A 13436-nucleotide genomic window follows, 5' to 3' on the forward strand; every position below is an offset into this window, starting at 1 on the left:
CCCCCTCCCAGACATTTTGTTTTTGCAAAGCAGAACGTACTTCCCAAATTATCCCTATTGTCTTTTCTATTTCAACTAATGTATCACCTTCTCCATTATCTCCAATTTTGGTTTACCCATGTTTTATAATCACCTACTGCTTTTTGCATAATTGGGTTAGTGTTCTCACAACAACACAAGGACAAAGGATGTGCTTCAAAAACAAATCCCATATTGTTTTATGAGTCTTGCTTATAATTACAGTCCATTTCCATAAGGAATCTCAAGGACATGGCATATACTTGAATTTAAAAAAGAAAAACAAAACCATATACTTCTGATCATTGGGTTCCAGGTGCCCTCTAGTGGCAGAAAATTGTAGATGTTTAAAAAAAAAAAAGGCGAGTCGCTAAAGAATGACTGATAATAGATGCCCTGGCAATTACACATAATGGCATTGCCAGCTGATCTCGAATTTGCAGTGGGGTCTCAAAACCGGCATAAAGGGAAGGCAGATGGAAAAGAAAGGAGGTCTGTCAACTGCTGGTACAGATTTACGGGGAGGTTGCTGGCATTCGTGATACCCTCTTTGTTACAGGGAAATTAGAAAACAGCAGATTTGAATTTTAAACTGATTTAAAAGAAAAAAAATGGGTAAGATATAGCGTGATGGTCCAAAATTCTGTTCTTAGCGGGAGTCGGATCATTCAAGCACAGGAAACAGTGCGGTTACAGATTCATTCCAATGTCCAGGCTGAATTTGATGCATCATGGGGGTCTCCCCTGGAAAGTCCAAATTTAAAGAGCATAGCAGACAGGCCTCAGCAAGCCATAGTCAACACTAACAGCGAACGAGGTCTTAAGGAAACTATGCACCGAGTCGGCCTCCAGAACCCAAATTAGAACTGGAGCATAGCCTTGTAGCTTCTTCCCTGGGGGATCAGAAGCGTCTCCATTTTCAGAATGTTGCTACATGCTGTTTAACCATCACGAGCTATTCAGACACCAATTTAAAAACAAAGCAAAAATAGACTTCTGTTGACAATCATTCAATCCATGATAATCCCGAGGTTTAATTAAAAGCAACTTGGACCACTTTGCTGATTTGAGATTTCAACTTTGCATCAAAAAGCTAACATAAGGAAGGCCAATTCATTGTAGTGACATTTTCTTTAAATCCAAAACATCATATGGCAACATTAAAAGATGAAGACAAAACTTCAACGATGGCTTTATTCCAGTCTCTGGGTCAACCACAGGCGTCCCGTTAATAGTGCATCGGAACGCTACCCAGTACCAAAATAGACCCAAGGACACAATTTCAACCATTCTCCAAGTCACGTTTTGAAACAGTGACTACATCATCAAAGCTTTGACACAATTTAATCACTAAAAATCAGTGCTGAAAAGTTGTAATTACATCTCGTCTTGGTATTGCGCAATACAACAGCTAATAATTATCCCCAAGACAGCCTACCTAATTTTATAGCAGCAGGATTCCACGCTTGAAAATACATCCTAAGTACTTAAAAAGATACACAACACCTTTGGGAAAATCTCGTTAAAGCATGCTTTAATTATTTTCGTTCGTCTCAAAGTTGGGAGAAGATTGATGACCCAGACTGCAATAAGCTCTCCTCCAGGGGACAGTTGAGATTATTTGTTTTCACTTTGGGTGAGCTGTGAAACTCTGTACAGATGTTCATGGTTCCCAGAGGATGACTTCTACTGACTGATTTGCCACCGTGAAGCATTATTTTACATTTCAAAATACCCGCAACTTGTGGAATATTGTCAGCTGTATTTGAGCGAGTTAAGTTTGTCTTGTAACACAGCCAAATGGAAAGTCTTTTTTTCATTATTATTATTTTTTTTAAAATCTCTTGTTTACCTTATTTCAGTAACTAATAATATTTAGGTTTACTTTATGTATATATTTTTTTATCCTCTTTTTTTTAATTATTTGTGCACATTTCATAACTCTAATAATTTTTTATCTCTTTCCTTTTTTCTCTCTTTTTCAGTCTTGGTTCCTCTGACAAGATCTGTGTGAAAACCAGCAACTTTAATTCTTTCTTCACAATCAGAAATAGATAATTATCCTACAATCAACACAGCGACTGGCCATGACATCGTATCTCACACACAAAAAAAAAAGGCAAAACCCAACGAAGCACCGCAGGAAAATTCATCAGGATTTAGAGGAACTCTGGGCCCGTACGGGGCAAAGATGACGAGATGGACAAGAGGACGGCAGGACAGTGAAGGGTAAGGCGGCAAAAGTAGTCTCCTGAAAAGAAAGGAATCAGCACAACATTGCAGCCATGCAGGACGATTCTGAAGATGAGAGTGGCGTCCACTTATTTGCAAGGATGCATCAACCATTTAAACAAAACCCAGCGTGAAATACTCAATTATGTTTCTAGTGAAAGCTGCATTTCATCCTCCACCGCAAAACCAGTCAAATTATGTCTCTCTCGGAATGACCAGTGACTCCATCAAATCTCCCTTCCGCCCTCCTACTAACGAAAAAGACACTATGCCAAAACATAGCTCGAAGGCTTTGTACCTGACAAGCTAAATCAATTAACACGAATCCTATCGATGTGCACTATTTACCTACAAGGCACGAACTGGCCTATTCCGAGTTTTATTGTCAAGAAAAAAAAAAACAAGGCACAAGAAGCCGACACATTGTGTTTCTCACATCTGCCCACACAAAGTCCAATCAGAAAAAAAAAACATGTGCCACAATATTTGTATACATTGAAAAACAAATCATGTGGTATTTCTCGGAGGTGTGATGCCCAGTGAACTTGTCACTACCTAATTGATTAGTAATCCAAACCAACACTGTCAAATCAGTGCGCACCAATATAGATAGCAACTATTGGTTCCGCTCCCTTTTGCCCTCTTGTAAAGTAGGTGATTACTTTTGGTATCTCGTGCATGGTCTTTTTATTTGAATTCCTTTTGGATTTGTACTATTTTGTAATTGTTTTGTATTTGAATGACAGCACCTTATAACTAAACACAATAGGACATGTAGTTTAAGCCTAGTGGTTAGCCCATGGTCACATTTTAAAAACAAAAGCATTTTTGGGAGACTTTTTGCTTTCTTTATAAGAGTTCGAAAAACAAACAAAAATATTGACGCTATTTATGTTCATATGGTCAACATCAAGTTACAGCCCATTTAGCTCAGCAGAATTTTGGAGCAAAGAAAACGATCATCCTGGCCGAGAGCCTACGACTAGCACCTGTGTAGCTTCAACCTAATCATGTTTGTGGAATCCATTCAAACATGAAGTGTGAAGATGGCAAACTGCCATGTTACCGGCAGGGAAATTGAAAACACACACAAAAAAAACCCGCAATTGTTTTGTAGAATGTCAGAGGCACAGACACGGATTTTGTCACCTGGCCAGTTGTTGCTTTCCAGATTTGCAGTGCAGTATTATATGTCCCATGCAAAAATTGACTCCCACCCCCCCCAAAAAAAAATACAGTTGCTTTTTCCGGTGCCACACAAATGCACAGAGTTCATACAAAAACCTTTTTTTTTTTACTAATATTAGGGATAAAATTAAATACCATTAAAAGGTATTTTGATCAAAATGTGTAAACGTCATGACTCATGGCCAAACTAGATACAACATTTTGGATTGATCAGTTAATACATTATGTTAATAATTGAATATACAGAATGTTTAAAAACTTTTTGTAACCGCCCCAAAAGGTGTATGAACCCTGAAAACATAATGGCAGCAACGTAAAAGGTTGTGACAATCAAAAAAAAAAAACCCTGAAGCTTATTTGCTGAGGTCAACAAAAGTGCCACCAAAATTTTAGCTTGTACTATTTGGACCATGTTTGGCTGGTAGTGGTGGTGACACTCTCATAAGTGTTGGAGTAAGAGAAACGGAAGAGAAGGGAAAGGTTGCTGAAAATGGGAATGTTGCTCTTTTTCTGTCTCCCGAAAAAACGTTTACCTGTTGTTTACACTCCCAGACGGGCCGCTGCTCCAAGAGCGGAGGGAACCACACTGCGGAGCAAAATAAATATGTGACATATCGTTCTGTTTTCAGTCGCCATGTGCCCACTTTTTTTTTTTTACCTTTAAGCTGATTTAAAAAGAAAAAAAAGAAAAAAAAAATGGGATGCGCAGAATTTGTCATTAGTTTAGGGAGGTGTCTCAAGTAATATCAGCCCTTGTATATTGTGAATTGATAAGCCCTTATTGATCAAAAAATGCACTAAAGCAATCACGCCAGCCAAACTTTTCTATCACTAATTAAAAAGCAGCGTTCACATGCGTCTTAAATGCTAACACACATAACCTGCCCAACTGAACTCAAAGAGGGAAGTCTTAAATGTCGACAATCGGGCGAGGCCTTTATGCTTGTAATCTTTTTTTTTTTTTAATATATATATATTAATGAACGTCATAATATTCCCAATGGTTCGTTTAGTCTCTGATAGACGTCCGAAAAGGTTCCACTGAAAGCACCCGACCTCACAAAATAACTGGACTGCCTGGCCATGTTCCTCACTGCAGGGAAGCGAGATAGTTGGCCAACCATCTCATAGAGAAAGAGTTCTGATGACTTCACGGTGGCTTCTGTCATTTCTTTTCTAATCTAAAGGAAGTGCCTCTGTATTCCCATTATGCAATTTGTCAAACATGAATTCAGGTTCTTTTTTCATATATAAGCTATAGTGAATGGTGGAGAAAAAAAAAATCTATGTCAAGAGAGGGGAAAGAACAGTTCACTAGATAATCGCAAGCATCTTTATATATAATACACATATATATTTATAGATATATACTTTTGTTTTTATTTGCAATATAAGCTCAGTGGCAGTCTAGTTATTTTTTGAAGCATGGCAGTCATAGGTTGCATCTCAGTAATGGCTGATTGGAGCTAAGTAGCAGCCTCTCAATTGCACAAAATGGCAGGATAGGCGATGGCAAACACGATAATAATATTAAAAAAAAACAATCAGATGATGTAGATGAGTTAAAAAAAAAACACAAAAGATCAGCTTATGTTTTGATGTTTTCATTCTTGTTTTGATGGGAAGCATTGTTGTTGAAACTCAATGATGTGTGTTGATTGAGCCATGTGCAATGCCTTGGTAGAGGATTTGTGTGTTTGTTTGCGATTGTTTGAGGGTGTTGCAAAAAGAGAGAAAAAAAATCTCTCTTTTCTTTCTGTTTTTCACTTGTTCTTTGTGTTTCAAGTCCATATGCTCTGGGACTCTAAATATCAGAGTGGAGAGAAAAAAAAAATCCAACTCTTTGTAAGTAAGGGGGGAATTGTTTTTATAATTTTCTTGTTTGTGGTCTTTTTTTTTTAAAAAAGAAAAACTTCATTTGTAATCATTTTGTTTTCAACATGTGGGAGGGCTGAAGGAACAATTTTGCAAACATTAGGTACATATTGCAATTAAAACGGGTGCTTTCTCACAAAGAGTATTAAAGCCATGCAGAAAAGAAAAGAAAATACTAGAAAGGTAAATTCAAAGAATTAGGTTAATAACCCTTAAAAAATTACAAGATTTGTAATTGAAAAAAATGTCCACTTTTATGACTCAAATATTTGAATATTATAACCATACATACAATTTTATTCCATACAATTAAAATTTTCTGATACAGTTATATTCTCATGCAACTACCACATTTACCTCATCATTTTTATTTCTTTTTGATGTGGCCCTAATACTACTTTGTGCTTTCTAGACTAAAGTACCATAAATCTACTTTCGGCCTCCATGAATAATCCAACACAAGATTACAAAATTCTCACCAAAACAAATTTTCGGAAACATGCATTATTCTATTTGTCTTTTTGTATTTACGGGTGGGGGGTGTATTGTTTTTGAAAGAAAAAAAAAAATGTTGTAACAAAAGGCATTTTTCCCCTCATGAACTTTTGACACCATATGGATTGTATCATCTCATATCCAATATCCTAATATGGGACAAAGACAAGCTCTTCCCCATTTGGGAGATGCACAAAAAGACCATGAATGATGATTTGTTTTCTTGTCTGGCAAGAGTTAGTATGTTGTTTTGTTTTTTTTTTTGGTGTAAAAATTCCGTCAGAAATTTGCATTTGCTCCGAGTGGTGCTGTCACCCATTCAAGTGAACCCCGCCCCCTTTCCCCCCCATCACCCACTTGTAAATGACTATAAATATTTGTTTGGTGAAGTAGTGTTCTAGACTCAGAGCATCTTAAAGGTTGTCCCTAAAAAAAGTGCCTTTTGTTCACAGATTCCATCTTGTATACTCCTGAGATCCCATCTCAAAAGGAAAAAAAAAAAAAGTCCCCTCCTTCATCCTTCTATATCCACTTGTTTCTCTTCTTCTCCTTTTTAAAGCAGTATACATTGTACTAAAGGAAATTGGTGTGATTTAGTTCCTGTTTTTATTGTTGAATAATTAAAAAAAAAAGCAAAAAAAATGCAGAAAAACAGACAAAAAAAAAGAGCTTCTCTTTCCTCTGTATCTTGTCTTCTGTCTATCTTGGACACTGGAGTAGTCTGTAGCTGCCCCTCATCTTTTTTTTTCTTTTTTCCCCTTTCTCCGAATGGTGGGGTTTAAAAAAAAAAATACACCAGATTTTATTTTATTTTTGTTTGTTATTTTTTGTCTGAGCAGAATGCAGTTAGCTCACATGTTATTCTTGTCTGTATGCTTCACATTGTATTACCATACCCATCTTCTTCAGCTTCTCCATTCAACCGCTAACGTAAGTGAACAAGTTACACCGGTGGGCTCTGGGCTGTGTTGAGGATGGAGGGGGGCTGTCATGGGTCGGGGGAGAAGGGGGGGGGGGGGGTTACAGAAGTAGCAAGCAATCATATTTGGGTTTGAATGAGGGAGATGTGCTGTAGAACTGCTAGAAAAGGCAGATTAATTTGTAATCCGTGTTTGTGTCTATTTATTTTTTATAATCACATTTGGACTTATTGATTTTTTTTATTATGATTATTTTTCATTGCAACTGTATATCCTTGGCAGCACTAAAATGCTGCACTCAATTTTGCACCAAGTGGTTGAATGTAATCCACTTTAAAACAAAAAACAAAAATTCAAAAAAATAGAAATCATTTTGTTAGCACCTTATAAGAAAACCGGTTCCATGGTGTTGAAGCTTAAAGGCTCATTTTAAGCACAATCAAGAAAAAAAAAAAGAGGGAAATAAAAAATCTCACACGCTGCCTCACAATATGGAGTCTCTAAATTAGCAGTGTGTTGCAAACCGAGAGACCAAAGTGGTGTGTACAGACTTCGGCAAGAATAACAAATAGCACCTTGAAAACGTACCAGCAGCAGCAGTATTATCAAGCACCACAGTTGAGAAGCCATATTGGAGAGGGACAGGTTGCACAGGTCAGGGGGGGCGGGGGGCGGTTAGAGACACCCATCACCTAAACCACCCAGAGTGCTTCTTCTCCTCCACCCTTCAAAACAGTATCCCATCCTAAGACACACTTCCAAGAGCCCCTGGTGAAATGCATGTGTTAAAATTTCTTTTCCATAATAATAATAAAAAAAACAGTTTGAAAAGAGCAACACTTGATTGAATAAAAGGATGTTCTTAACTGTACATTGTGTTTGTGTTTGATTTTAGGGTTGGTGTTTGTTTTCATGCGTAGCATAAAAACAAAGGGGGACTCAAGTCATATCACTTAAGTCAGATTCGAGTTGCTATTTTTACATCTAGTTTGAAAAACTGCTTTTCTGTTTACAGTAATGAGATCTTCGAATTGTTACAAGGAAAAAAATATGAGTTTGAAACTCAATATCTTCTCGAGTCTTGCACATTAGTCCATATAGTTTTAAAAAGTTAGAGTAACGGGAATCGATCCTAGCCTATTGTGTACTCCAGTCCAATGTAATTCTATTCGGCTGTCTTGACACATAGTACCGTGCACCCTAATAGGCGTGATATGTGACGTCACGTGGACACCGTTGGGTACGCCATTTTCAGCTGTACCTACGTCACTTGGCCACTCCATCAGGTGCCACAGCCGCCCTCACCCCCACTTTCTGATTGGCTGTTGGATCCGTGACGGAAAATATTGCCATTTACTGCCATATTGCAGGTGCGGGAAAAGTTTTTGGTCACGTTCACGTTCCGCAGGAGCTAAAAGTTTTCCCGCAGGTGCACTTAACGAGGGAATCACACGGACACTCCATTAGGTACACCGCCCTTTTCAAGTGTACCTAATAACAGGCCACTTTATGAGGGAAATATCATGGTCAAAGGTCACAGGTGTCAAGCTCTAGTCCTCGGGGCCGCGTTCCAACATGTTTCCCAAGATTCCCTCGTTAAGTGCAGGTGCGTGAAAAATCGTGTCATCGTGTTTGTCGTATCATTGTGTGTGTGTGTGTGTATCACTACTGCAGTGTAGTGTTGGCTCGTGAGTGAACGATGGGTTCAAAAGAACGAATGTTTTCAGTGAACGAGAGTGAACGAAAAGATCTAAAGATCTTTGTAGCCATGAGGGAAAAACTTGTTTGGACCCGTTTGAAAATCATTGATTTGATATGACTCAAGAATTGTCTCTGTGCAACGGTGTGGTGTTTCTTAGCAACTGACTTGAAAATGAGTCCACGGGAGCACTGCAACGGCGGCAGAATTTTTGCAAGAACAATTCATTTTAGGATGAACTCTCGATACAAATATTTTCATTTGATTGAAGGCAATGGCGTTAACCACTCGACCAGAGCTCTTGCTGTGCTTAGGCTTAGGGTTTGTGTTAGGCTTGCTCTCGCTTTTGCTGTGCTTAGGGTTAGGCTTGCTTATGCAACCAAATCACCTCAGTTGTTTATCACTTCCTCTGATATTTTTGAACTTACCGTAATTTTCGGACTGTAAGTCGCACCGGAGTATAAGTGAGCAGCAGGGGGGGGGGGCCCCATTTCAACCCCTTCCACTGAGTGCCAAGCAGGGAAGAAATGGGTACCATTGTTATAGTCACTGGTATGACTCGGCAGGGGTTTGAACCCACCACCTCCCAGTCTCAGGGCGGACACTCTCCTCTTAGGCCACTGAGCTGGTAAACACTTGTGTCGTAGTATAACACTTATAGTCGTTTTTAAATAACGTGTATACCTATATACGCCTAAATATTGTCATCCAATATATCTACTGCAATTTCACATTAGATTGCTGGTTTGAAATTTGCTTTTGATATTATTATTTTTAATAAACATTTATGTTAAAACGTGTCTGGCGTCTTATTCCTTGTTTTTATATTCGCCAATTAAAACATAAAAATCAGACATTTTATATGACAATATGTGTAGGTACACTACACGAGGTTAAAAAAAAAAGAATAAATAAATAAAGGGTTAATTGCACAACAAAAGCACGTTTACAAATATACAATACAAATATACTCGATACAAATATTTTCATTTGATTGAAGGCAATGGCATTAACCACTCGACCAGAGCCTGCTCGGGAACCAAAGGAGATTTGGTCATATTGATAGGGTATCCTCCATCCAAACATGTTCGGTGTTGAAAGTTTCAACGGATAGTCCGAAGCAAGCCTTTCCACAGTAGTCACCATGACAGGCGACCACCTGGTGGCATCAGTGTGCCGAGCGCCGTTGGACGATCAGGAGAAGAAGATTTGAATCGACGGATGTGACGTCAGGGCTTTAGGCCAATTGGAGACAGGTGTGCTCGCTCAAGGGGAATTATCATATGCAGGTGCCACCGAGCGCGTGGGCGGCGGCGGACGGTTTCTCTGGTAAACGAGCATGCTAGCAAATGTTTGTTGTCTCCTGCCGTTTGTCACGACGGACGCCGTGTTTGTTGCACGATTGGCACGCTTTGTTGCCTTTTCTCACAAGCCTTTTTTTAATTTATTTTGTTTGTCGCAGGATTGTCGTACTCTCGTGACTCGGCCACGTCACGTCCACCGCGACGGTGGGCCTGGAGGTAAATTGTAGGCCGCAGGCCATTTAGCCCGTGAGCAAATGTTTGCAGTTTCTTACGATGCCATTTATTATTTCTTGCAGGGTTTTCGCTGTCTAGGGAGTGCTTGAGGTTTCGGCACGGCACGCCACAATCCACTTTGCGTCGCGTCGTTGCGCGTTTTGGTGGTATTTTAAAAGTCTTTCGCGGTTGTTTTTTTTTCATGCTGGCCAGCATTTTTTTCATTCGTCTGTCTGTAGAAGGTTCGTAAATGACGCCGCCCATAAGCGCGTGTTTGTCTGACGATAGGAAATGTTAGTTTGACTCTAGTCAACTAAAACATGTTTTATTATTTTGTATTATCCGTGTGACATTTCCGTGTCATGCAAACTGGTGAATGCAACGTATATGTTACGTCATGTCCAAATCGGACCAAATCCATTCAAAGATGGCGCCCGCCCGCTCGTTCCGTCACGCAACAAACATTTGCGCGGGTTATTTTCTCCCCTTTTGGACGCCGCCAACCTGGATCATCTGTCCAATGTGAGGTGAGTTGTAGATGATGAAATTAAAATATGAATTATAATCTTTAATAGTTCTTGTAATTTACCACAATGTAATGATTCTATATTTTTTCAAATGTAAAACTTAGAATGTATAAAATTAAATGAACTATAATTTTGATAAATTATCGTAACTTACTGCAATAAAATATTTTTTTTTCAAATGTAAAACTCCTAGAATGTATAATTGTTGGTAAAAAAAAATCATGCCATTGGCACTCTTCTCAATGTCTATTTTTGATGCAATAATTTGCTTGTCTTTTGTAGCACTAAAAAAGGCCGCCCAGCCAGCATCCTTCTATACAAAGCAAGCAGGAGGCTCTTGAAGGAGCCCTTTTAGTGATGTTGAGGACACTGAGGAAGAGTAGTCCTAAATCAGGTGAGTTTCAGCTTCCCAACACACAATGGTTGTCGAGTTTTAGCTTCCCAGCACACAATAATGGCGATGTGTTTTTGTAGGCTGCAAGAGGAGCTGAATGGGAAAAGTATAATTCCATATGAAAAGGCGCAATGGCCTATCCAAAGGGGCAATGGCCTATCCAAAGGCGCAATGGCCTATCCAAAGGCGCAATGGCCTATCCAAAGGCGCAATGGCCTATCCAAAGGCACAATGGCCTATCCAAAGGCGCAATGGCCTATCCAAAGGCGCAATGGCCTATCCAAAGGCGCAATGGCCTATCCAAAGGAGCAATGGCCTATCCAAAGGAGCAATGGCCCATCCAAAGGAGCAATGGCCCATCCAAAGGAGCAATGGCCCATCCAAAGGAGCAATGGCCCATCCAAAGGAGCAATGGCCCATCCAAAGGAGCAATGGCCCATCCAAAGGAGCAATGGCCCATCCAAAGGAGCAATGGCCTATCCAAAGGAGCAATGGCCTATCCAAAGGAGCAATGGCCTATCCAAAAGAGCAATGGCCTATCCAAAAGAGCAATGCTATATCAAGTCAAGAATCAAGCAGCACGCTGCAAAAGTCGACGTTTGCGGATCATGTGCCCAGGAGGGGGCAGTGTGGTTGCCTTTGGTTATGGGTGCACGACGGAAAGGTTGCAGGTGTGGCCAGTGTTTGGGGCTCTGATGGTTGGTCTTGCTTAAGAGGTGTGCTGTGGTTGTGGCTTGTCTGGATCCAGCGTTGTCTTGTGCTTTGTTGCCATTGACGGCTCACTTGGGGGAGGACGTGGTTACGTGGACGGAGACAAAACGAAACTTTGATGTGGATCCGAATGTTCAATTTTGCCATATGATGTGTACCATTTTGTCTTTTTCTAACCTGCCACTGTTGTACTTGCTGCATTCTTTGTTCTCCCCCATCGGTGTAGGGCGGCGTTGGAGCGAGCCGATCCCGAATGTCCCATTTTGCACTTTGACTTGTACCATTTTGTCTTTTTCTAACCTGCCACTGTTGCACTTCCTCTAACCCTAACCTACCACCGCTGTGGTACTTGCGTTCTTTGTTCTCCCCTAGGTGTAGGGCAGCATTGGAGCGAGACGGTAACATTTTGTCTTTTTCTAACCTACCACTGTCGTGCTTGATCTAAGCTGTGTGTCCTTTGTTCTCTAGGTGTAGGGGGCGGTGTTTGGGCGAGCCGGTCCACGAGGAAGACGTAATGATGCGAGCAGCGCCCAACTCATTGCATGTTCTGCCATTTGCAGGCCGGACGCGAAAGGGGGGGGCGAACGGCCCGATCCGACCAGGCGATGCTCACCAATCGTAGCTAGCTGCTGTGATCAAGTAAGCAAGTGACCGACAACTTGGGGTGCTGTTTGTGTTTCTAACATTTGTTTCTCTTTCTGCAGATGGCGACCGGGATGTGACACGATCTGATCAGAGGTGAACGTACCACTGTGGCATCGCTCTGACGTCGCCGAGTTGTGAGGGAGACCCGCTTCCCTGGAGGCGTCGACCTGCGCAGCTTCTACGTGTGAAATGGATTCTTTTTTTCTTCTTTTTTTTTTTTTTTATTACACCAGCGGTGTCCCAATGTCTGCTTGAGGGCTGCATACTGAAACAAATTATGAATTCTTTGACGCAAATTCATTAAATCAATCACGAAATGTTGCCGTTGATATTTAGTGCTACAAAGCAGTGTCGTGTTCAGTCGTGTGGTGTGTTGATCAAGTTGCCCCGAGGCTGCCATTTGGACACCAATGGTGACATGTGTGTAGGGCTGCACGTGTATTGGAAAACTGCCATATGGTGGTCGAGGTTATTGACATGCACTTTAAGACAGCAAAGATTTTTTTTTTTTCATGTCTCAAATGAAACATGCTTTCTTGCCTAACTATTTGTAATGAGTTAAGACGATAAGTCATTGATGTAAGTTAAAGTTAACTCATCTAACTGATCTCATTGCGATCAAATAGTTAACCTCCATCCAAGAATTTTGCACAACTTGCCTCAATGCAGTGGTCTGGCCCAATACTGCCATATCATTGATTTTCCAAAATGTTGTGCAGCCCTCATTGAGTGCCAAACGCGCAGCGACGGCAAGCGCAAGCGACCGCGCAGCGACGGCAAGCGACTGCAAGCGCAAGCGACCGCGCAGCGACGGCAAGCGCAAGCGACTGCAAGCGCAAGCGACTGCAAGCGCAAGCGACCGCGCAGCGACGGCAAGCGCAAGCGACTTCAAGCGCAAGCGACCGCGCAGCGACGGCAAGCGCAAGCGACGGCAAGCGCAAGCGACGGCAAGCGCAAGCGACGGCAAGCGCAAGCGACGGCGCAGCGAGACTTTTGTGCTTGTCTTGCAAGGTGGAAGAGACGATGTATGAAACGAAGAGCCGGTGGACGGAGGCCACAGACCCGCGATTGGTGAGCGGGGTGCAAAGGAAGGAATCACCCAAAGAAAGCAGTCGCCAAGTGTTGAAGAGGAGCCTGATGTATCACTGGCCAAGGCTGGCCAGAGGTGGTGGTGACATGGCAATCCAATATGCAACACACTTGTTAGTTTTAATT

At 41.1% G+C, this 13436-nt stretch overlaps 1 protein-coding gene across 16 annotated transcripts in view; it reads left to right on the forward strand.

Annotated features, from left to right (window-relative positions):
- Positions 1–7599, forward strand: part of nfixb (nuclear factor I/Xb) — an 87362-nt gene extending 79763 nt beyond the window's left edge. For all 16 annotated transcript variants that reach the window (XM_088357560.1, XM_088357562.1, XM_088357566.1 and 13 more), the window contains one exon: positions 2004–7599. In XM_088357560.1, the coding sequence (XP_088213686.1) occupies positions 2004–2018 (15 nt within the window). In that variant the 3' untranslated portion in view covers positions 2019–7599. The remainder of the gene's footprint in view (positions 1–2003) is intronic.
- Positions 7600–13436: the final 5837 nt, after the last annotated feature.

The sequence above is a fragment of the Syngnathus floridae genome, chromosome 17 (genome assembly GCF_059516105.1).
Source record: "Syngnathus floridae isolate MCC-2025c chromosome 17, RoL_Sflo_1.0, whole genome shotgun sequence".
NCBI classification, from domain to species: Eukaryota; Metazoa; Chordata; class Actinopteri; order Syngnathiformes; family Syngnathidae; genus Syngnathus; species Syngnathus floridae.